Source organism: Bombina bombina, chromosome 5 (assembly GCF_027579735.1).
Source record: "Bombina bombina isolate aBomBom1 chromosome 5, aBomBom1.pri, whole genome shotgun sequence".
NCBI lineage: Eukaryota > Metazoa > Chordata > Amphibia > Anura > Bombinatoridae > Bombina > Bombina bombina.
The window spans coordinates 625,699-651,221 of NC_069503.1; the positions used below are offsets into that span (position 1 = coordinate 625,699).

The 25,523-nt window shown below is 42.0% G+C and overlaps 1 protein-coding gene across 3 annotated transcripts in view; it reads left to right on the plus strand.

Annotated features, from left to right (window-relative positions):
• The window catches only part of SMARCD3 (SWI/SNF related, matrix associated, actin dependent regulator of chromatin, subfamily d, member 3), a 526,715-nt gene extending 507,687 nt beyond the window's left edge, over nucleotides 1-19,028 (plus strand). For all 3 annotated transcript variants that reach the window (XM_053713245.1, XM_053713246.1, XM_053713244.1), the window contains exon 12: nucleotides 18,897-19,028. In XM_053713245.1, the coding sequence (XP_053569220.1) occupies nucleotides 18,897-19,013 (117 nt within the window). In that variant the 3' untranslated portion in view covers nucleotides 19,014-19,028. The remainder of the gene's footprint in view (nucleotides 1-18,896) is intronic.
• Nucleotides 19,029-25,523: the final 6,495 nt, after the last annotated feature.

A 25,523-nucleotide genomic window follows, 5' to 3' on the forward strand; every position in this document is an offset into this window, starting at 1 on the left:
AGACCCATAATGTACCATAGCGCTCTATACCAACACAGTCCCCACAGGGTAAACACAGACCCATAATGTACCATAGCGCTCTATACCAACACAGTCCCCACAGGGTAAACACAGACCCATAATGTACCATAGCGCTCTATACCACCACAGTCCGCACAGAGTAAACACAGACCCATAATGTACCATAGCGCTCTATACCAACACAGTCCCCACAGGGTAAACACAGACCCATAATGTACCATAGCGCTCTATACCACCACAGTCCACACAGGGTAAACCCAGGCCCCTAATGTACCATAGCGCTCTATACCACCACAGTCCCCACAGGGTAAACACAGACCCCTAATGTACCGTAGCGCTCTATACCACCACAGTCCCCACAGGGTAAACACAGACCCCTAATGTACCGTAGCGCTCTATACCACCACAGTCCCCACAGGGTAAATCCAGACCCTTAATGTACCATAGCGCTCTATACCACCACAGTCCCCACAAGGTAAACACAGACCCATAATGTACCATAGCGCTCTATACCACCACAGTCCCCACAAGGTAAACACAGACCCATAATGTACCATAGCGCTCTATACCACCACAGTCCCCACAAGGTAAACACAGACCCATAATGTACCATAGCGCTCTATACCACCACAGTCCCCACAAGGTAAACCCAGGCCCCTAATGTACCATAGCACTCTATACCACCACAGTCCCCACAAGGTAAACACAGACCCCTAATGTACCATAGCGCTCTATACCACCACAGTCCCCACAAGTTAAACCCAGGCCCCTAATGTACCATAGCGCTCTATACCACCACAGTCCCCACAAGGTAAACACAGACCCATAATGTACCATAGCGCTCTATACCACCACAGTCCCCACAGGGTAAACCCAGACCCCTAATGTACCATAGCGCTCTATACCAACACAGTCCCCACAAGGTAAACCCAGGCCCCTAATGTACCATAGCGCTCTATACCACCACAGTCCCCACAGGGTAAACCCAGACCCCTAATGTACCATAGCGCTCTATACCAACACAGTCCCCACAAGGTAAACCCAGGCCCCTAATGTACCATAGCACTCTATACCAACACAGTCCCCACAAGGTAAACCCAGACCCATAATGTACCATAGCGCTCTATACCACCACAGTCCCCACAAGGTAAACCCAGGCCCCTAATGTACCATAGCGCTCTATACCACCACAGTCCCCACAAGGTAAACCCAGGCCCTAATGTACCATAGCACTCTATACCACCACAGTCCCCACAAGGTAAACCCAGACCCCTAATGTACCATAGCGTTCTATACCACCACAGTCCCCACAGGGTAAACCCAGACCCCTAATGTACCATAGCACTCTATACCACCACAGTCCCCACAGGGTAAACCCAGGCCCCTAAGGTACAATAGCGCTCTATACCACCACAGTCCCCACAAGGTAAACTGGTATATTTCCCTCATCTCTAAAACATGCACTGGTCACACCTATCCTCAAAAAACATTCCCTCGATACAACCTCCCCTTCCAATTACCACCATATTTCTATACTCCCTCTTGCCTCAAAGCTCCTCGAAAAGCTAGTTTACGAACGTCTATCCCATTTCCTTACACTAAACTCTCTTCTTGACCCACTGCAATCTGGATTTCATTCCCATCACTCTACAGAGACAGCAATTGTCAAGGTTACCAATGACCTACTTACAGCAAAATCCAAAGGCCACTTCTCTCTGCTTATCCTCCTTGACCTGTCTGCAGCCTTTGACACTGTAGACCACCCTCTTCTGCTCCAAACCCTCCAATCCTTCGGCATCTGTGACACAGCTCTCTCATGGTTCTCTTCCTATCTGACTAACCACACATTTAGTGTAGCCTTCTCCGGAGCATCCTCTGCCCTGTTACCACTTTCTGTTGGGGTACCTCAAGGCTCTGTCCTTGGTTCCCTTCTCTTTTTTCAATCTACACGTCGTCACTAGGTTCCTTAATAAAGTCCCATGGGTTTCAATACCATTTGTATGCCGATGACACCCAAATCTACCTCTCTGCACCAGACCTACCTCCTTCCTTACTAACCCGTGTCACTAACTGTCTCTCACATCTCATCTTGGATGTCCTCTCACTACCTTAAGCTAAATCTCTCCAAAACTGAACTCCTTATTTTTTCCCCTTCTTCCAATGTCTCCACCCCCGAAATTTCTATAACTGTTGATAATTCCATCATTACCCCTACCCCGCACGCCCGATGTCTTGGGGTCACACTTGACTCAGATCTTTCCTTCACTCCTCACATTCAGTCCTTGGCTAAAGCCTGCCGCTTCCACCTTAAAAACATCGCTAAAATTAGACATTTCCTTACACATGATACAACCAAGATTTAAATCAACTCTCTCATCCTTTCCCGCCTCGACTACTGCAACTCCGTCCTCTCTGGTCTACCTAGCTGCCGCATAGCTCCTTTACAATCCATTATGAATGCCTCTGCCAGGCTCATCTTCCTTACTCGTCGCTCTTCATCTGCTGCACCTCTCTGACAATCCCTTCACTGGCTTCCTCTTGCCTCTAGGATTAAACATAAAATCCTCACCCTGACATATAAAGCTCTCAACTGCACTGCTCCCCCCTACATCTCAGAACTTGTCTCTAGATACTCTCCCTCCCGTCCCCTTCGATCAGCTCAGGATCTCCTCCTCTCTTGTTACTTCCTCACATTCCCGTTTACAGGACTTCTCCAGACTGGCCCCCATCTTGTGGAATTCCCTGCCTCGCTCCATAAGACTCTCCCCTAGTTTTAACAGCTTCAAGCACTCCCTAAAAACTCTACTATTCAGGGATGCATACAACCAAAACTAACCTTTCCTAACTCCATTGCTTTCCCCTTGAACCCCTTTGTCATGATCCGGTGTACATGCGTTCAGGACACAGACCCTCAGGGCAGTGGTAGGGATTTGAAGACACCGACCCCTGACCCGGGTAAGAGTATCCTGGACGTAGATAGATGATATTCTGTGATTCATAGTTGCTAGAAGTTATTGTAGAATTCATGGAGAGTGCAACATTTATATACAATATATTCTGGCTTCACTGTGACTTATAGTTAGTTAATAGGAGTAGCTGCAGGATTCAATGAGAGAAAAATATAGCAATGTGGAATGTTCAGGCTTCAGAGTAAACTGGTAGAAAATTGACACTTAGATGCAAACAAAGGTTTGTTGCAGGTTTACAGTACATAATATTATATAGAGCTGTATGTCAGAATTAAGCAGAGCAGCACAGGTGATAAACAAGTTGCAAGTTTTAGGCATTAATTGCTGTTTGTGCATATATATGCAAACTAAGGTTTGTTGCAGGTTCACAGTACATAATATTATATATAGCTGTATATCAGTAATAAGTAGAGCAGCACAGGTGATAGACAAGTTGCAAGTTTTAGGCATTAATTACATTTGTGCATATATATGCAAACTAAGGTTTGTTGCAGGTTCACAGTACATAATATTATATATAGTTGTATGTCAGTAATAAGCAGAGCAGCACAGGTGATAGTCAAGTTGCAAGTTTTAGGCATCAATAACTGTTTGTGCATATATTGGAGAATCACATGAAAGCTTTTAACTGAACACATAGATGCAGAGTTCTGAATATGTTAACATATTTGTAGAATGATATTTCAGCTATGACAACTTGTAGCAGAGAATAGTTATAAAGTTCTGAGTAAGATGCTGTTGTAATAATTAGAGAGTGATGATAACCAAAAGTATACTTGATTTATAATAAAGTTCAGAGTTTGTTAAGTAGCAGTATCCAGGTAACAAAATGGAATTATTTGGATACTTGCGATTTGATGATTTTAAGCAGAGGAAATAGGGAAAGCTGAAGCTTGAATAAGTTGGTAGAATTCATGCAGGAAACAGCCACAGACCTCAGTTGTTTTCAGGATCACAACTTCAAAGTTAATGCAAAGCACATAAGACCCAAGAAGGCTTAAAAAGAGGCTGAGGGAATCAGGTGCATGAAGGATTAATCAGGCAGGCAAGCTGAATGTATATACTGCCGAAAAAGCATGAGTGTCAGAATAAGGAAAGGCAGTCTTAAAGGGATAGTGACATTAGGCTGAGATATGTTACAGACCCCCCTCCTTAAAGGCGACCTCCAGACGCTGAATGCAATCCAAAAGGGGAGAGAACAAAAATGATATGAAGAGCCGGTAGTAGGTGTATGGAGGTAGTGAGTCCAATCGGAAATCAAGAAAGGAGGGTTGGAGATCTCTTGAAAAAGAAAAATGACAAAGCAAAGGCCATGGAATTCAGGTATCAAAAGATCTTGACAATGATGAGAGTAAAACTTGAAGTCATCTTTCTTGTAGTCATCGTGAGAATGCATGACTGTGACATACAATGAGCTTCCTACCACAGAATCATCTTGAGAGTTGATAGGCGGATGTTCTTCATGATAGATGACCATGTACACAGTCAAGAAAAGGCACCCAGTCCTAGACATATGAATAGGCTTTCCTCAACTTCAGAAATAGAGATGCAGCATTCTGGATTGATAACCAGATTAACCACCTTTGGGTCAGAGATTTGAGTATCCTCAGAATTAACCTCTTGGCTGAGGATTAGATATACTCCAAAAGAAAAAGCTATAGCCACTTCTAACCCAATAGCAGGGCTTACTTCAAAGTAGGAGATAGGAGTGTAGAGAGCAAGAGTTGACCAGTTCTTGTCTTCTTCTGGTTCAATATCAAATGTGTCTTTACTGGATTCAGAATCAAGAGTGTCCACACTAGGATCAGGTATATGAATGCCCACACCAGGGCAAGGTTCAGGAATACCCAAATCTTGGCAAGGTTCAGGAATATCCTCAGTAGGATCAGGTGAAGGAATGCCCATGCCAGGGCAAGGTTCAGAAGTACCCACATCTGGGCAAGGTTCAGGAATATCCACATCTGGGCAAGGTTCAGGAATATCCTCAGTAGGATCGGGTGAAGGAATGCCCATGCCAGGGCAAGGTTCAACTATAGAAAAAGAACCCACTTTAGAGCCAGGAACCATACTCTCTTCAGAGCAGAGGGCAAGGCTTTCTTCAGGGTTCACAAACGAAGAATTTACAAGATCCACTTTAGAGCCAAGAACCATACTCGCTTCTGAGCAGAGGGCATGGCTATCTTCAGGATCAAGTATTATTACACCCATTTCTGGGTTAAACAAAGGAATACCCATACCAGGGTCAAAAACAGGAGAGTCCACCTTGCTGCCAGGTTTAGTAGTATCATCATGGAAAACAGGGACAGAAATAGCCACTGGGGAATCTTCTTGAAGAACTTTTGTACACGTTTCAGGGTCAAGAACGTCCACTTGCGAACTAGGTTCAATGTTGTCCTCATAGGGTTCAGTATCAGGAATTCCTGTACAGGGAACAGATGTAGAAGAAAATGTAGGTTGATGCGCAGTATCTCCCAAGGAAAACATTTTCTTAGATGCAGTAACAGAAGAATTTTGAAAAGGTGGAGTGTACTGAAATATGCCACTCTCAGGTAGATGCGGAGGAATTGTGATACAAGATTCTGACTGAGAGGTTTTCTGTGGCTCAGCAGGTTGTATATCTGGAACAAAATTATCTTTTTCTTCTAGCACAGGGTTTACAGACATTGAGGCAGCATGAGAGGGATGTAAGGAATCAGTAGTTGAAAGCAGTGTTTGTAATTGTAGAGTTTGAGAAGATAAACCATTAAGTGCTTCAAAAACAGACTGATGGCGGGGGCGGAGCTAGCTCAGGAGCAGAGCGGTCGCATCTCACTACAGCTCCGTAATAAACATTACTTTAACCTGAAAATTCGACCGATTGGCTCCATATATATATATATACCTAATTGGTCTACTGCTCACACCAAGGGTTACTACCAACAAGTCCTGACCCCTGAGGACCGCTATGTGAATATAAAAAAAATCGGAATTTGCTTGTGCCTATCACAGAAACAATAGTGGTGAAGTTATGGCGTGTAATCTGCATCGGCTCAATGAGTGGCTGGATACCTTTAGTACAGCACTTGTGGAGGCAGTGGCTGCAGCTTTCAACTCGCCCGTTGTAAGTATCGCTTCTTCGGAGGCCCGAGCTGATTTTGAGTGGACGTGCGACAGTGAGGAAGGGCAAGAAGGGATTGGGCAGCCGCCATCTTTGTTTACAAGACCGCAGTTCAGTACATCATGTGACGACATACAGGAGACCTGGGCGATCATCGGGCCAGATGTCGGTGCGAGCATGAAAACTAACAATAAGTTACACAATTCACTATTAGATGCCTTCTCTGCAGTTTCAGGAGTGAGGTCACTGGCTGCTCCACCTCAGAGTGCTGGAGGGTTGAGGTCGCCGCTGGGATTGCTTACAACCCTATCAGGTCAACCAATCTACCGGAACCCCTCTAGGCTACAAGCTTTGTCTTGCGACAGTAGAGCAAGGTTTGATGGACTGGGAACCTATGGAAGTATATGAAAAGACATTTTACACCGCTCTTTTCTTGTGATCTGCCTGCTTAGCCCTGACAATGTGCTCTCTAAATTCATCATGCATAAAAGGGGAATAGGGTAAATATATTTATACAGTCATAGACTCTGCTCCCGCGGTCCACTGCATAGGATACCCACAAGTGGAGCTCCTGATTACAGTATACTTTATCTTGTACATGTACAAATACTGTGTCCGGAATAAAAATGCACCCACTTTCAGTACCGATTCATATTCTAATATCTACGCAGAGTTCTCTGCAATTCCATCAGAACTGGTGTTGGTTAATTTGAACAGAACTAGAACAGTTATCCCAATGATCTCTACTAGTTGGATACGTCGCAAATCGGAAGGCTCTCTAATTAACCCTACATGGCACAAGACATATTATGAAGTGAGCTATATTTGATAAAGGCTTGTCTGTACCTATATACTTCTCCCAGTTTAATGCCATGATTGTGCTCGGGACCTATGACATTTGATTGCTTACTAGCCTGATCTGCCTGACCACATAATTCCACTATCAGTAACTGTTTCTACACTGTTTATATACACTATGTTTTATAGTTGGTGGAAATTCTTTTGTTTTATAATGTATATTTTAGATATTATGGTTTGTTTTTTTTAAGCTGATTCACTTTGGATTTTCTATACTGAGTGAAGTCTAGGGCTACACAGCTCTCACCCTTTGTATCAGACCCTTAATATACAAGAGCCATGTTCCTACACATACACCCTAGGCACTTATCAGCTAATATTAAGTGACAAATGCTGCAGTTTTGTGTGGGCGTACACTAATGCTTAAGATACTATATCATTCTGATTTGAGACACTACAAATATCTTTTACACATTCTGCTGGGTTGCCTGCGGCCGAGGTGACCTAGCAAATATACCATATATATCCTGATATAGCTACATTTTGGGATATTTTATATGCAAAGTTGCATACTGTCTCCTAGCCCACCTATATTAAGGTAAATAACGGCATTATAGAGATAATAATGTCCATCTAAGTAGCATTATCAGTATATTTTTTATCCAGTTAGAATGGCCATATTGTTTATTTGGTGCTTTCATATAAGGGTGCTTTAATACTTAATATAATATACCTAACAAATCCATCCAGTGTGTCTGGCTTCTACAACCATAGTTATACCTATACGCCATATTTGGTTAGCCCTAGAAGACCACCCTACTTTAGAAAAAATAGGGAATATAAATCCATAGTTAAACATAGAGCACTATAAAGTAAATTGCTTCATGATCCATTGCGCCTCCAGCTCTCTGGCATTATATGCATCTCCATATACCAATGTCCAACATATGCATATACGGAATAACTCTCTTTTGTCCAATTATAATAAAATAATAAAAAAAAAAATATTTTCTTTTTAAATTATCCTTGCATATCACCAAGAGACAACATAAGATGAGAATAAATATTCAAACATTCAGAGGTACTAACTCCCAAAAAACTGATCTCTAATTCAGATTGCTATAAATATCCCAATAAAGCATTTTTTATCAATCTTATTTGGCACTTACACTTATATAGATTTATTAAAATATCCTTTAGCCTGACATATACATCTAGCAAGGGAGTTCTGTTATTATTATTTATTTATTTATTTATTTATTTATTTATGTATGTGCACAACATTTTAAGATTATGTTTAGTAGATATGGTAACAATCCAAAATGAGTGTATTTATTTAATCTAGATAGATTTTTCTAAACTATTGTCTTCTCATTTGTTTTCTTATTATCATATAAACTTTTTTCTACCATTTGGGATATAACATAGAAGCCACTAATTACTTGTTGCTGTTTCTCTGTGTCAAAACTGACCATATTCATGTTTCTTATGAGTTAGCAAAGCATTTGATTGTGTATTTTCTGCATCTAAATGGTTAATAGGGGTGTGCTTAACACCAACCAATAACCATCTGTTTTGTAACCTTTTTAAGTAGGCACTTACCTGTGTCTAATCAGGTTTATGAGTACGGCACCTAGCCGAAACGCGTAAAACCTGATACTCTTACTGTGTGAACCATGTTATTTTTTAATGTGAAGAAATAAAGGCTGTTTTTACATATATATGGATACTGGGATCGCTTGCTCTTTTTCTTTTTTGATATCAACACTATAAAGCCTCAGTGTATAATTTAACTACTTACCCTTAATTAAGATGAGGTTATACTCTAATTCCATGAGCACTATCTAGAATACTATTACTACTAACCACGTGGGACCAACATGTTTTATTAAGGCAGACCCATGGATCACCTAATAATCTCCATATATTATATTTTAATTCTTAGCATGTATAATTGTATAAACCTAATCTCCCCCACCCCATAGGGCCCATACCTGGGTGTTTAGGTTTCTTTCCATAGAAATGGGGAAGTTATGATATGATTTGGCTACATCACACTTTCACACCTACATCGGCCTTCCATATGGTTAGATGCCAACGGGAAGAGGGAAACCTTACTTCACATTTTAATATTATTTAGTTAGGGTATAGCTCCTCCTCCAAACCCCCACCAATTTATTGGTGTTTAATCCAGTCTTACAGTGCGGATAGCTACATTACAGAATACAAGGTGGGAGGCACTGACAAGAAGCAGATGATCCTCTACGGTACAAATAACAATTAGGAAACACAGTTGGTAGTATGACATAATAAGATTTATTGAGATTTTTTCTTGCCTTGGCTGAATGTTTTGCTAACTTTCTCTCCCAAGTGTATTTACCCCCCCCCATGATACCATTGAGCCTACTTCGTAGGCAAAGGAATATGAATCCCATAGCAACATTTATGTTCTCTTTACATGACAACCATCTAAATCATTCATCAGGATTATCTCCTTTTAGTGATCTCAACAATATTGTACTATTAAATATACGCAGATGTTTGTTCAATTGTTTTTCTTAAGATGATAAGGATTCGTTGATGAGCGTGCCACATATATTTCCAGGAGACTGATATGTTCTTCATGATGGTTGAAACTTATTTCATAATAATTGTTGATATTTATATTTACTGTTATCCACTATACTAAGCCCAAAAGTGGCTATAGACCCAATTTACTTACCTCCATCGAATATTTACATTTTACCATGGTCCAAGAGTGGCCTACTATTTTCATAGGAGGTATATATCAATATAAAAATGATGAAATGGCTATCTTTGCCCATTATATGATGAATCTGTATTTACCTGATTGTACAACTCTTCATAAGCTGTATATGTTTATAATAACCTTAATAAAAATTGCTTGAAAAAAACAAACAAACAAAAAAAAAAAAACAGACTAGAGACAACATCCAGCTTGGTGTGGAGTGTATGATGAGGCAATAGAGGATCTGGCACAACAGAAAATGAAACAGGAGATTCAGGCTGAGTTTACTCTTTACGCTTCTGATTTTCTGTAGGCAGAAAGATTTTCTTTTTCTTCTTTTTTTTTTAGAGAGCTTAGATAACTGATATTTCTTCCCAATATGAGGCTTCTTAGGGTGCTGCCACTGTGGCCTGGAGTACCTTATATCAGGTTGAGAACAGAAATCCTCTTCATCACTGGATGCATAATTCTGATGTAATAAATCAGCATAGTAGTTGAGGGGACCATTTATCCAAACAGCAGTCTGTAAACCAGATGTCTCTTCTTCCGGCTCTGAATCTGTCCAATCTACAGAATCCATGGGAATATCAGAAATAGGAAGATCAGTATTTCCATGAGAGGTTTCATGATGGGAGCTGTCTGTATCATCTATATTGTAAATATAGCTACCAAGGATGTCATTATAGCAAATAGGTTGAGGTTTTGTCTGAGTTTGTGGCAAATTAAAGTTGCGCTCATACCAGTCTAATGCCAGTTCAGCTGGATCTGTGAAGTCATCCTCCCTGTTGACATATTCAGACTCAGAATCAGTATCATCAGGATAGGAATCACAAACAGGAGGCGTAGATGGTATTCTGGAACAGTAGTCCTGTTTCTTTAAATTTTTAAAGATCTGATTTTTTTCTGCTGAATCTATGGATACTTCCTCTTCATTTTGATAGTCAGATTCAGAATCAGTTTCACCAAAATGTAAATCACGAACATGAGTAGAGGATAGTCTAGAATGGGAGTACTGTGTCTTTAAATTTTTAAAAGTATGAAAATCTTCTGTTTTTCCTTTAGGGATAGCTTGGGTCTGAGATAGGTTGTAATTATTTATTTTCCTTTGAGGGTCCGTGCATCCACTACCACTGCAGATCCCTTTTTTAGGCATTAACTTTCTGTCATGATCCGGTGTACATGCGTTCAGGACACAGACCCTCAGGGCAGTGGTAGGGATTTGAAGACACTGACCCCTGACCCGGGGAAGAGTATCCTAGACGTGGATAGATGATATTCTGTGATTCATAGTTGTTAGAAGTTATTGTAGAATAAATGGAGAGTGCAACATTTGTATACAATATATTCTGACTTCACTGTGACTTATAGTTAGTTAATAGGAGTAGCTGCAGGATTCAATGAGAGAAAAATATAGCACTGTGGAATGTTCAGGCTTCAGAGTAAACTGGTAGAAGATGGACACTTAGATGCAAACTAAGGTTTGTTGCAGGTTCACAGTACATAATATTATATATAGCTGTATGTCAGTAATAAGCAGAGCAGCACAGGTGATAGTCAAGTTGCAAGTTTAAGGCATGAATTACTGTTTGTGCATACATTGGAGAATCACATGAAAGCTTTTAACTGAACACTAGATATGTCGCGAACCTAAAAATTTCAGTTCGCGAACGGCGGACTCTAACTTCCGCAACTGTTCGCGAACCGGCGAACCGCCATTGACTTCAATAGGCAGGCAAACTTTAAAACCAACAGGGACTCTTTCTGGCCACAATAGTGATGGAAAAGTTGTTTCAAGGGGACTAACACCTGGACTGTGGCATGTCGGAGGGGGATCCATGGCAAAACTCCCACGGAAAATTACATAGTTGATACAGAGTCTGGTTTTAATCCATAAAGGGCATAAATCACCTAACATTCCTCAATTGTTTGGAATAACGTGCTTTAAAACATCAGGTATGATGTTGTATCGATCAGGTAGTGTAAGGGTTACTCCCGCTTCACAGTGACAGACCAAACTCCCCGTGTAACGCACCGCAAACAACCGCAAACAGTCCATTTGCACAACCACGAGATAGATAGATTTGATAGATAGATACAAATTACATAGATCAATAGATGCAATATACATTTGATAGATACAAATTACATAGATCAATAGATGCAATATACATTTGATAGGTACGAATTACATAGATCAATAGATGCAATATACATTTGATAGATATGAATTACATAGATCAATAGATGCAATATACATTTGATAGATACGAATTACATAGATCAATAGATGCAATATACATTTGATAGATACGAATTACATAGATCAACAGATGCAATATACATTTGATAGATACGAATTACATAGATCAACAGATGCAATATACATTTGATAGATACGAATTACATAGATCAACAGATGCAATATACATTTGATAGATACGAATTACATAGATCAATAGATGCAATATACATTTGATAGATACGAATTACATAGATCAATAGATGCAATATATATTTGATAGATACGATTGATAGTTAGATAGATTTGATAGATAAATAGATAATCTGCTGCCCCTAACATCGCCAACACCTACATAATATTTATTAACCCCTAATCTGCCCCCCAACGTCGCCGCTACCTACCTACACTTATTAACCCCTAATCTGCCGACCGAACCTCACGCTACTCTAATAAAGTTATTAACCCCTAAACCGCCGCACTCCCGCCGTACAAACCATATAATAAATAGTATTAACCCCTAATCTGCCCCCCCCCAACGTTGCCGCCACCTAACTTCAAGTATTAACCCCTAATCTGCCGACCGGACCTCGCCGCTACTCTAATAAAGTTATTAACCCCTAAAGCTAAGTCTACCCCTAACCCTAACACCCCCCTAAGTTAAATATAATTTTAATCTAACGAAATAAATTAAATCTTATTAACTAAAGTATTCCTATTTAAAACTAAATACTTACCTGTAAAATAAACCCTAAACTAGCTACAATATAACAAATAATTATATTGTAGCTATTTTAGGATTTATATTTATTTTACAGGCAACTTTGTATTTATTTAACTAGGTACAATAGATATTAAATAGTTATTTACTATTTAATAGCTACCTAGTTAAAATAATTACAAAATTACCTGTAAAATAAATCCTAACCTAAGTTACAATCCTAACCCTAGTTACAATTAAACCTGATCGGAACAGCCAATAGAATGCAAGCTCAATCTGATTGGCTGATTGGATCAGCCAATCCGATTGAACTTGAATCTGATTGGCTGATTCAATGAGCCAATCAGATTTTTCCTACCTTAATTCCGATTGGCTGATCCTATCAGAAAATCGGAATTCGAGGGACGCCATCTTGAATGACGTCATTTAAAGGAACCTTCATTCGGCGAGTAGGCGTCATGGCAGAAGGATGGATCCGCGTCGGCTGGAAGAAGATGGCTCCACTCCGGATGGATGAAGATAGAAGATGCCGCTTGGATGAAGATGTCTACCGGTCCGGATGTCCTCTTCTGCCCAGATAGGATGAAGACTTCTTCCGGTCTGGATGTCCTCTTCTGGTCCATCGGATGAAGACTTCGGCCCGGTTGGGTGAAGATGACTCAAGGTAGGGAGATCTTCAGGGGGGTAGTGTTAGGTTTATTTAAGGGGGGTTTGGGTTAGAGTAGGGGTATGTGCGTGGTGGGTTGTAATGTTGGGGGGTAGTATTGTGTTTTTTTTTACAGACAAAAGAGCTGATTTCTTTGGGGCATGCCACGCAAAAAGCCCTTTTAAGGGCTGGTAAGGTAATAGAGCTGTTAACTTTTTAATTTAGATTAGGGTAGGGAATTTTTTTTATTTTGGGGGGCTTTGTTATTTTATTAGGGGGCTTAGAGTAGGTGTAATTAGCTTAAAATTCTTGTAATCTTTTTTTATTTTTTGTAATTTAGTGTTTTTTTTTTGTAATTTAGTTTAGTTTATTTAATTGTAGGTAATTGTAGGTACTTGTAGTTAATTGATTTAATTTATTTATTGATAGTGTAGTGTTAGGTTTAATTGTAACTTAGGTTAGGATTTATTTTACAGGTAATTTTGTAATTATTTTAACTAGGTAGCTATTAAATAGTAAATAACTATTTAATAGCTATTGTACCTAGTTAAAATAAATACAAAGTTGCCTGTAAAATAAATATAAATCCTAAAATAGCTACAATGTAATTATTTGTTATATTGTAGCTATCTTATGGTTTATTTTACAGGTAAGTATTTAGTTTTAAATAGGAAGACTTTAGTTAATAATATTTAATTTATTTCGTTAGATTAAAATTATATTAAACACTTAGGTGTTAGGGTTAGAATTAGCTTTAGGGGTTACTACATTTATTAGAGTAGCGGCGAGGTCCGGTCGGCAGATTAGGGGTTAATAAGTGTAGGTAAGGTAGCAGCGACGTTGGGGGGGGCAGATTAGGGGTTAATACTATTTATTATAGGGTTTGCGAGGCGGGAGTGCGGCGGTTTCGGGGTTAATACATTTATTATAGTGGCGGCGAGGTCCGGTCGGCAGATTAGGGGTTAATAAGTGTAGGTAGGTAGCGGCGATGGAGGGGGGACAGATAAGGGGTTAATAGATATAATGTAGGTGTCAGCGATGTTAGGGGCAGCAGATTAGGGGTACATAGGTATAATGTAGTGTTATGGTATCAACAGATATCAAGGGTTAATACCATATGAAAGATGTCCTGAATATGGGATCAGCAACACACAACCCAGCTAATTCCCCCCTCAAACATGAGACCAGGCTCCACATTGAAGGTAAAAACAGAATGTACTTTATTGAGGGCTATATGCCCAGTATTTATGCAGGTCTGAGACCAGATGGGGGGTTGGAATAGTATTGTACATTAGATAGAGGGAAGACGCCATTTTACATGATACAATGGAATTACATTACTTAACCAGATAAGCAATTAAACACAAGAGAACAATGGAGTCCTTTTTGACACCTGGCAGTCTGATTAAACAATGTGAACGCTTATCACTTAAACTTAATTACAGTAATATAGCTGATGTCAGGAAACCTGTTTTCAGAAAATAGTTCCTCAAAGCTGAACAAAGTTAACCCTTCCAGTACTGACAGAGGGGTCTTTCACATGTAGGTTGCGGCAGTGTACGGAGCGGCAGATTAGGGGTTAATAATATAATGCAGGTGTCAGCGATAGCGGGGGCGGCAGATTAGGGGTTAATAAGTGTAAGGTTAGGGGTGTTTAGACTCGGGGTTCATGTTAGGGTGTTAGGTGCAGACTTAGAAAGTGTTTCCCCATAGGAAACAATGGAACTGCGTTAGGAGCTTAACGCTGCTTTTTTGCAGGTGTTAGGTTTTTTTTTCAGCCCAAACTGCCCCATTGTTTCTGGGGGAATCGTGCACGAGCACCTTTTCCCAGCTTACCGCTACTGTAAGCAACGCTGGTATTGAGAGTTGAAGTGGTGGTAAATATGCCTTTACGCTCCCTTTTTGGAGCCTAACGCAGCCCTTCAGAGAACTCTTAATACCAGCGTTGTCTTAAGGGTGCGCTGGAAAAAAAAGCAGCGTTAGCTACGCGGGTCTTTACCGACAAAACTCTAAATCTAGCCGTAAGATAGCTACAATGTAACTATTAGTTATATTGTAGCTAGCTTAGGTTTTATTTTACAGGTAAGTATTTAGTTAATGATAGTAATTTTTATTTAGATTTATTTTAATTACATTAAAGTTAGTGGGTCTTAGGGTTAGACTTAGGGTTAGGTTTAGGGGTTTATAACTTTAGTATAGTGGCGGTGACTTTGGGGGCGGCAGATTAGGGTTTAATAAGTATAATGTAGGTGGCGGCGTTGTCGGGGGCGGCAGATTAGGGGTTAGACTTAGGCTTGGGGTTACGTTAGGGTTAGGTTTAGGGGTTAATATATTTATGTAGTGATGCAAGAGGGCGGCGATGTCCGGAGCGGCAGATTAGGGGTTAATTAATTTATTATAGTGTTTGCGATGCGGGAGGGCCTCGGTTTAGGGGTTAATAGGTAGTTTATGGGTGTTAGTGTAGTTTTTAGCACTTTAGTTATGAGTTTTATGTTACAGCGTTGTAGTGTAAGACTCATAACTACTGACTTTAGATGACGGTATGGATCTTGTCAGTATAGATTGTACCGCTCACTTTTTGGCCTCCCAGGTAAACTTGTAATACCGGCGCTATGGGAGTCCCATTGAAAAAGGAATTTTTAAAAAGTGCGGTACTGACTTTGCGTGATGGCCAAAAAGGTGTGTGGTACAGCTATACCTGCAAGACTTGTAATAGCGGCATTAGGGAAAAAGCAGCGTTATGAAGCATAATGATGCTTTTTCACTCATAACGCAAAACTTGTAATCTAGCTGTAAATTAGGGGTTCTCTGCAGAGACTCTAGGTGCGCAAAAACGGCAGAAAACCGCAAGTGCAAAAGTACAGATTCCTCCAAAGTTAAAAATATGAAGAAAATTGTAAAGACCCATCTGCAGAATCCCCACATTGCTCTCAGGAGCTCCGGGGTCGATATAAGACCAACGAAGAGGCCTTGATAAATAAGGCAGGAAATATCCAAATAATCATTCTGCTCAAATCCGTCATGATATCCCTTAAGAAGGATATTACTAAAGTCCCAGACCCCTCTGAGGGAATAAGATGCCACCCGGTCACCTCTGAGCAGTCCCTTGATGAGCCCTCCATATAATAAATAAAGGCAAGGACTTACCCTCCCGGGTCTCTGCTGTGGAGCAGACACAACACATCCAGGTTTAGCCGGATTCATCCGACAGGGACCTGGGTAGAAAGAAAAGCACTGGTTGCCTGATGGAGGAGTTAGTACAGATTGCTGGAGAGAGGACAGAGAAGGTTCCCTGTGACCTCCAGCAGCTTCCAATACTCTTACTAAAGAGGTTTACATGAACACAGCATTACCCCAGTCCTGTCTTGAAATGGAAACTACACATTAAAGGATTCAATATTCTTCAGAGCACCATCTTCACCTCCTCCAAGTTACTGAGGCAAAGAATGACTGGGGCAGTATGGGTAGTGGGAGGGGTATTTATAGCTTTTGGCTGGGGTGGCCTCCTCCTGGTGGCCATGTGCTGAATTTCCAACAGTAATGCATGAATTTGTGGACTCTCCATGCCATTGGAAAGAAATACTTCTATCCCTAATAGACAGACGCACACATAGGCGATTGTCAGATGCAGCGTCATGTCATTTATAGTCCTATGCTCACTGGCACTCGCAGGGGCTGACCCTTTTTTACAATAATTCCGCCAGAGCAGCTCCTGCAAGTGTCAGCGAGAAAAAACATCTGAAATTGTGAGGTTTCGATCAGATTTACTCTGTGTCTCTCTCACTCACACCTACTCTGCATCTCACTCACACCTACTCTGTCTCACTCACTCACACTTACTGTGTCTCACACCTACTCTGCGTCTCACTCACACTTACACTGTGTCTCACACCTACTCTGCATCTCACTCACACTTACACTGTGTCCCACTCAAACTGTGTCTCACACTCTGCATCATACTCACACCTACACCTTGTCTCACTCACTCACACCTACTCTGCGTCTCACTAATACTTACACTGTCTCACTCACACTGCGTCTCACTCACACTCTGCGTCTCACTCACACTTACTCTGCATCTCACTCACACTTACTCTGCGTCTCACTCACACTTACTCTGCGTCTCACTCACACTTACTTTGTGTCTCAGTCACACTTACTCTGTGTCTCTCTCACTCACACCTACTCTGCATCTCACTCACACCTACTCTGCATCTCACTCACACCTACTCTGTCTCACTCACTCACACTGCGTCTCACACCTACTCTGCGTCTCACTCACACTTACACTGTGTCTCACACCTACTCTGCATCTCACTCACACTTACACTGTGTCCCACTCAAACTGTGTCTCACACTCTGCATCTTACTCACACCTACACCTTGTCTCACTCACTCACACCTACTCTGCGTCTCACTCACACTTACACTGTCTCCCTCACACTGCGTCTCACTCACACTCTGCGTCTCACTCACACTTACTTTGTGTCTCAGTCACACTTACTCTGCGTCTCAATCACACTCTGCGTCTCACTCACACTTACTCTGTGTCTCACTTACTCTGCATCTCACTCACACTCTGCATCTCACTCACACTCTGCGTCTCACTCACACTTACTCATTGGCCTCTATTTACCAAAACCTGGCGGACCTGATCCGACAGTGCGGATCAGGTCCGCCAGACTTCGCTGAATACGTAGAGCAATACGCTCTCCTTATTCAGCATTGCACCAGCAGCTCACAAGAGCTGCTGGTGCAACACCGCCCCCTGCTGACTCGCGGCCAATCAGCCGCCAGCAGGGGGTGTCAATCAACCCGATCGTACTCGATCAGGTTGAATTCCGGCGATGTCTGTCCGCCTGCTCAGAGCAGTCGGACAGGTTATGGAGCAGTGGTCTTTGTGACCGCTGCTTCATAACTGCTGTTTCTGGCGAGTCTGAAGGCTCGCCAGAAACACGGGGCACCAAGGTCCATTCGAAGCTTGATAGATAAGCCCCTGTGCCTCACTCACACTTACTCTGCGTCTCACTCACACTTACTCTGCGTCTCACTCACACTCTGCATCTTACTCACACTTACTCTGTGTTTCACTCACTCACACTTACTCTGCATCTCACTCACACTTACACTGTGTCTCATTCACACCTACTCTGCGTCTCACTCACACTGTGTCTCACGCCCACTCTGTGTCTCACTGACACTTACTCTGCGTCTCACTCACACTCTGCGTCTCACTCACACTCTGCATCTCAATCACACTTACTCTGTGTCTCACTCACACTTACTCTGTGTCTCACTCACACTCTGCATCTAACTCACACTCTGTCTCACTCACACTCTGCATCTCACTCACACTTACTCTGTGTCTCACTTTGCATCTCACTCACACTCTGCGTCTCACTCACACTCTGTGTCTCACTTAAACTTACTCTGTGTCTCACTCAATCACAGTTACTCTGTGTCTCACTCACACTCTGCATCTCACTCACACTCTGCGTCTCACTTAAACGTACTCTGTGTCTCACTCACTCACAGTTACTCTGCGTCTCACTCACACTCTGCATCTCACTCACACTCTGCGTCTCACTCACACTTACTCTGTGTCTCACTCACTCACACTTACTCTGTGTCTCACTCACACTCTGTCCTCTCTCAGATTATGACAGACGTGGTGGGGAACCCAGAGCAGGAGAGAAGAGCCGAGTTCTACCAAGAGCCGTGGTCCCAGGAGGCTGTGAGCCGCTACTTTTACTGCAAGGTGAGGGGGAGATGATGACAAGATGGGGGGGACAGGGCAAAAGCTGGGATAATAATCACATGACATAGTGACAGCACTAGTGACCACATCACATGACTGACACTAAACCGCTGCCCCTCCTGACACAGATGTTAACCCTTACATGTCTTTCCCCATAAGGAACACACTGTAGCTACTGTACATTCTGTATCACAGCTAATCACATGACATAGCGACAGCACTAGTGACCACATCACATGACTGACACTAATCTGCTGCCCCTCCTGACACAGATGTTAACCCTTACATGTCTCTCCCCATAAGGAATACACTGTAGCTACTGTACATTCTGTATCACATGAAATAGTGACAGCACTAGTGACCACATCACATGACTGACACTAACCCGCTGCCAATCCTGGCACAGATGTTAACCCTTACATGTCTCTCCCCATATGGAACACACTGTAGCTACTGTACATTCTGTATCACAGCTAATCACATGACATAGTGACAGTGACCACATCACATGACTGACACTAAACCGCTGCCCCTTCTGGCACAGATGTTAACCCTTACATGTCTCTCCCCATAAGGAACACACTGTAGCTACTGTACATTCTGTATCACAGCTAATCACATGACATAGTGACAGCACTAGTGACCACATCACATGACTGACACTAACCCGCTGCCCCTCCTGGCACAGATGTTAACCATTACATGTCTCTCCCCATAAGGAACACACAGTAGTTACTGTACATTCTGTATCACAGCTAATCACATGACATAGTAACAGCACTAGTGACAACATCATATGACTAACACTAAACCGCTGCCCCTCCTGACACAGATGTTAACCCTTACATGTCTCTCCCCATAAGGAACACACTGTAGCTACTGTACATTCTGTATCACATGAAATAGTGACAGCACTAGTGACCACATCACATGACTGACACTAACCCGCTGCCAATCCTGGCACAGATGTTAACCCTTACATGTCTTTCCCCATATGGAACACACTGTAGCTACTGTACATTCTGTATCACAGCTAATCACATGACATAGTGACAGTGACCACATCACATGACTGACACTAAACCGCTGCCCCTTCTGGCACAGATGTTAACCCTTACATGTCTCTCCCCATAAGGAACACACTGTACCTACTGTACATTCTGTATCACAGCTAATCACATGACATAGTGGCAGCACTAGTGACCACATCACATGACTGACACTAACCCGCTGCCCCTCCTGGCACAGATGTTAACCATTACATGTCTCTCCCCATAAGGAACACACAGTAGTTACTGTACATTCTGTATCACAGCTAATCACATGACATAGTAACAGCACTAGTGACAACATCATATGACTAACACTAAACCGCTGACTCTACTGGCACAGATGTTAACCCTTACATGTCTCTCCCCACAAGGAACACACAGTACCTACTGTACATTCTGTATCACAGCTAATCACATGACATAGTGACAGCACTAGTGACCACATCACATGACTGACACTAAACCGCTGCCCCTCCTGACACAGATGTTAACCCTTACATGTCTCTCCCCATAAGGAACACACTGTAGCTACTGTACATTCTGTATCACATGAAATAGTGACAGCACTAGTGACCACATCACATGACTGACACTAACCCGCTACCAATCCTGGCACAGATGTTAACCCTTACATGTCTCTCCCCATATGGAACACACTGTAGCTACTGTACATTCTGTATCACAGCTAATCACATGACATAGTGACAGTGACCACATCACATGACTGACACTAAACCGCTGCCCCTTCTGGCACAGATGTTAACCCTTACATGTCTCTCCCCATAAGGAACACACTGTAGCTACTGTACATTCTGTATCACAGCTAATCACATGACATAGTGACAGCACTAGTGACCACATCACATGACTGACACTAACCCGCTGCCCCTCCTGGCACAGATGTTAACCCTTACATGTCTCTCCCCATAAGGAACACACAGTAGTTACTGTACATTCTGTATCACAGCTAATCACATGACATAGTAACAGCACTAGTGACAACATCATATGACTGACATTAAACCGCTGACTCTACTGGCACAGATGTTAACCCTTACATGTCTCTCCCCACAAGGAACACACAGTAGCTACTGTACATTCTGTATCACAGCTAATCACATGACATAGTGACAGCACTAGTGACCACATCACATGACTGACACTAACCCGCTGCCCCTCCTGGCACAGATGTTAACCCTTACATGTCTCTCCCCATAAGGAACACACAGTAGCTACTGTACATTCTGTATCACAGCTAATCACATGACATAATGACAACACTAGTGACCGCATCACATGACTGACACTAAACCGCTGCCCCTCCTGACACAGATGTTAACCCTTACATGTCTCTCCCCATAAGGAACACACTGTAGCTACTGTACATTCTGTATCACAGCTAATCACATGACATAGTGACAGTGACAACATCACATGAGTGACACTAAACCGCTGCCCCTCCTAACACAGATGTTAACCCTTACATGTCTCTCCCCATAAGGAACACACAGTAGCTACTGTACATTCTGTATGACAGCTAATCACATGACATAGTGACAGCACTAGTGACAACATCACATGACTGACACTAAACTACTGCCCCTTCTGGCACAGATGTTAACCCTTACATGTCTCTCCCCATAAGGAACACACAGTAGCAACTGTACATTCTGTAACACAGCAAATCCCATTACATAGTGACAACACTAGTGACCACATCACATAACTGACCACTGCCCCTCCTGACACAGATGTTAACCCTTACATGTCTCTCCCCATAAGGAACACACAGTAGCTACTGTACATTCTGTATCACAACTAATCACATGACATAGTGACAGCACTAGTGACAACATCACATGACTGACACTAAACCGCTGCCCCTCCTGACACAGATGTTAACCCTTACATGTCTCTCCCCATAAGGAACACACTGTAGCTACTGTAAATTCTGTATCACAGCTAATCACATGACATAGTGACAGTGACAACATCACATGAGTGACACTAAACCGCTGCCCCACCTGACACAGATGTTAACCCTTACATGTCTCTCCCCATAAGGAACACACTGTAGCTACTGTACATTCTGTATGACAGCTAATCACATGACATAGTGACAGCACTAGTGACAACATCACATGACTGACACTAAACTACTGCCCGTTCTGGCCCAGATGTTAACCCTTACATGTCTCTCCCCATAAGGAACACACAGTAACTACTGTACATTCTGTATCACAGCTAATCACATGACATAGTGACAGTGACAACATCACATGACTGACACTAAACTGCTGCCCCTCCTGACACCGATTTTAACCCTTACATGTCTCTCTCCATAAGGAACACTCAGTAGCAACTGTACATTCTGTAACACAGCAAATCCCATGACATAGTGACAACACTAGTGACCACATCACATAACTGACACTAAACCACTGCCCCTCCTGACACAGATGTTAACCCTTACATGTCTCTCCCTAGAAGGAACACACTGTAGCTACTGTACATTCTGTATCACAACTAATCACATGACATAGTGACAGCACTAGTGACAACATCACATGACTGACACTAAACTGCTGCCCATCCTGACACATATGTTAACCCTTACATGTCTCTCCCCATAAGGAACACACTGTAGCTACTGTACATTCTGTATCACAGCTAATCACATGACATAGTGACAGCACTAGTGACAACATCATATGACTAACACTAAACCGCTGACTCTACTGGCACAGATGTTAACTCTTACATGTCTCTCCCCATAAGGAACACACAGTAGCTACTGTACATTCTGTATCACAGCTAATCACATGACATAGTGACAGCACTAGTGACCACATCACATGACTGACACTAAACCGCTGACTCTACTAGCACAGATGTTAACCCTTACATGTCTCTCCCCATAAGGAACACACAGTAGCTACTGTACATTCTGTATCACAGCTAATCACATGACATAATGACAACACTAGTGACCACATCACATGACTGACACTAACCCGCTGCCAATCCTGGCACAGATGTTAACCCTTACATGTCTCTCCCCATATGGAACACACTGTAGCTACTGTACATTCTGTATCACAGCTAATCACATGACATAGTGACAGTGACCACATCACATGACTGACACTAAACCGCTGCCCCTTCTGGCACAGATGTTAACCCTTACATGTCTCTCCCCATAAGGAACACACTGTAGCTACTGTACATTCTGTATCACAGCTAATCACATGACATAGTGACAGCACTAGTGACCACATCACATGACTGACACTAACCCGCTGCCCCTCCTGGCACAGATGTTAACCCTTACATGTCTCTCCCCATAAGGAACACACAGTAGTTACTGTACATTCTGTATCACAGCTAATCACATGACATAGTAACAGCACTAGTGACAACATCATATGACTGACACTAAACCGCTGACTCTACTGGCACAGATGTTAACCCTTACATGTCTCTCCCCACAAGGAACACACAGTAGCTACGGTACATTCTGTATCACAGCTAATCACATGACATAGTGACAGCACTAGTGACCACATCACATGACTGACACTAACCCGCTGCCCCTCCTGGCACAGATGTTAACCCTTACATGTCTCTCCCCATAAGGAACACACAGTAGCTACTGTACATTCTGTATCACAGCTAATCACATGACATAATGACAACACTAGTGACCGCATCACATGACTGACACTAAACCACTGCCCCTCCTGACACAGATGTTAACCCTTACATGTCTCTCCCCATAAGAAACACACTGTAGCTACTGTACATTCTGTATCACATCTAATCACATGACATAGTGACAGTGACAACATCACATGAGTGACACTAAAACGCTGCCCCTCCTAACACAGATGTTAACCCTTCGTTGGCAAATAATAGATCAAGTGGGAGTGCTCAGAGGAGGGGGTGACAGAGAAATGTTTCTGAAACAAAGAGAGGCATTTTGGATCCACAAGTTGGATTCTATGTACCCTAAGGGGTTGAATAGAGAATGGGATCTGTCGGTCTTCCTCTGAGCAAACTCACTTTTAAATTCTTTTCTGACAATATGAAGTTAAAAATCTTCTTGTTTTAAGCCTGAGTTCCCCTCTATTTACACTCTGGATTGTTTTTTCATGAGTGTATCCCTAAGGTTTAGGGTTATAAATCCATTAATAGTTTATGCAGGATATTTTTATGTCTCGTTCTCTGGAGCATTAAAATAAAAAAGTTATACATTGTAAAAAATAAAAAATAACTGTGTTTTGCTTAAAGGCTGTAAGTTAGAAGAGTTGCAAAATCGAGATATAATTATATTTCTGTAAGTGTACATCTGCTTTTTACCTGTGTTTTGTAATTTACCTGTTCTTTGTGTAAATATATTGTTTTTATATTTTTTTGTGTCTCTGGTTGGCAGAATCTACATACTTAAATCACAATTATATATATATGTATAAATAAGAGATGAAAAGGTTAATCCAAGCACAAGGTGTGTCACTTTGGATCCTGAATGTGATTGGTTGACACTGCCTTTAAATTAAGAGACAGGTGCATTACTGTGTATGCATGATTAAGAGACTGCGGTCTCGAAACGTCGCATACCTGTCTTGTATGCTTTTAAATATTCAAAAAGAAGATTCCTTTTATTACATTGGTGCTGTGGACAGTTTTGTTTGTTTGATACTGTAAATTCTGTATCACAGCTAATCACATGACATAGTGACAGTGACAACATCACATGAGTGACACTAAACCGCTGCCCCACCTGACACAGATGTTAACCCTTACATGTCTCTCCCCATAAGGAACACACAGTAGCTACTGTACATTCTGTATGACAGCTAATCACATGACATAGTGACAGCACTAGTGACAACATCACATGACTGACGCTAAATTACTGCCCCTTCTGGCCCAGATGTTAACCCTTACATGTCTCTCCCCATAAGGAACACACAGTAACTACTGTACATTCTGTATCACAGCTAATCACATGACATAGTGACAGTGACCACATCACATGACTGACACTAAACTGCTGCCCCTCCTGACACCGATTTTAACCCTTACATGTCTCTCCCCATAAGGAACACACAGTAGCAACTGTACATTCTGTAACACAGCAAATCCCATGACATAGTGACAACACTAGTGACCACATCACATAACTGACACTAAACCACTGCCCCTCCTGACACAGATGTTAACCCTTACATGTCTCTCCCTAGAAGGAACACACTGTAGCTACTGTACATTCTGTATCACAACTAATCACATGACATAGTGACAGCACTAGTGACAATATCACATGACTGACACTAAACTGCTGCCCATCCTGACACATATGTTAACCCTTACATGTCTCTCCCCATAAGGAACACACTGTAGCTACTGTACATTCTGTATCACAGCTAATCACATGACATAGTGACAGCACTAGTGACAACATCATATGACT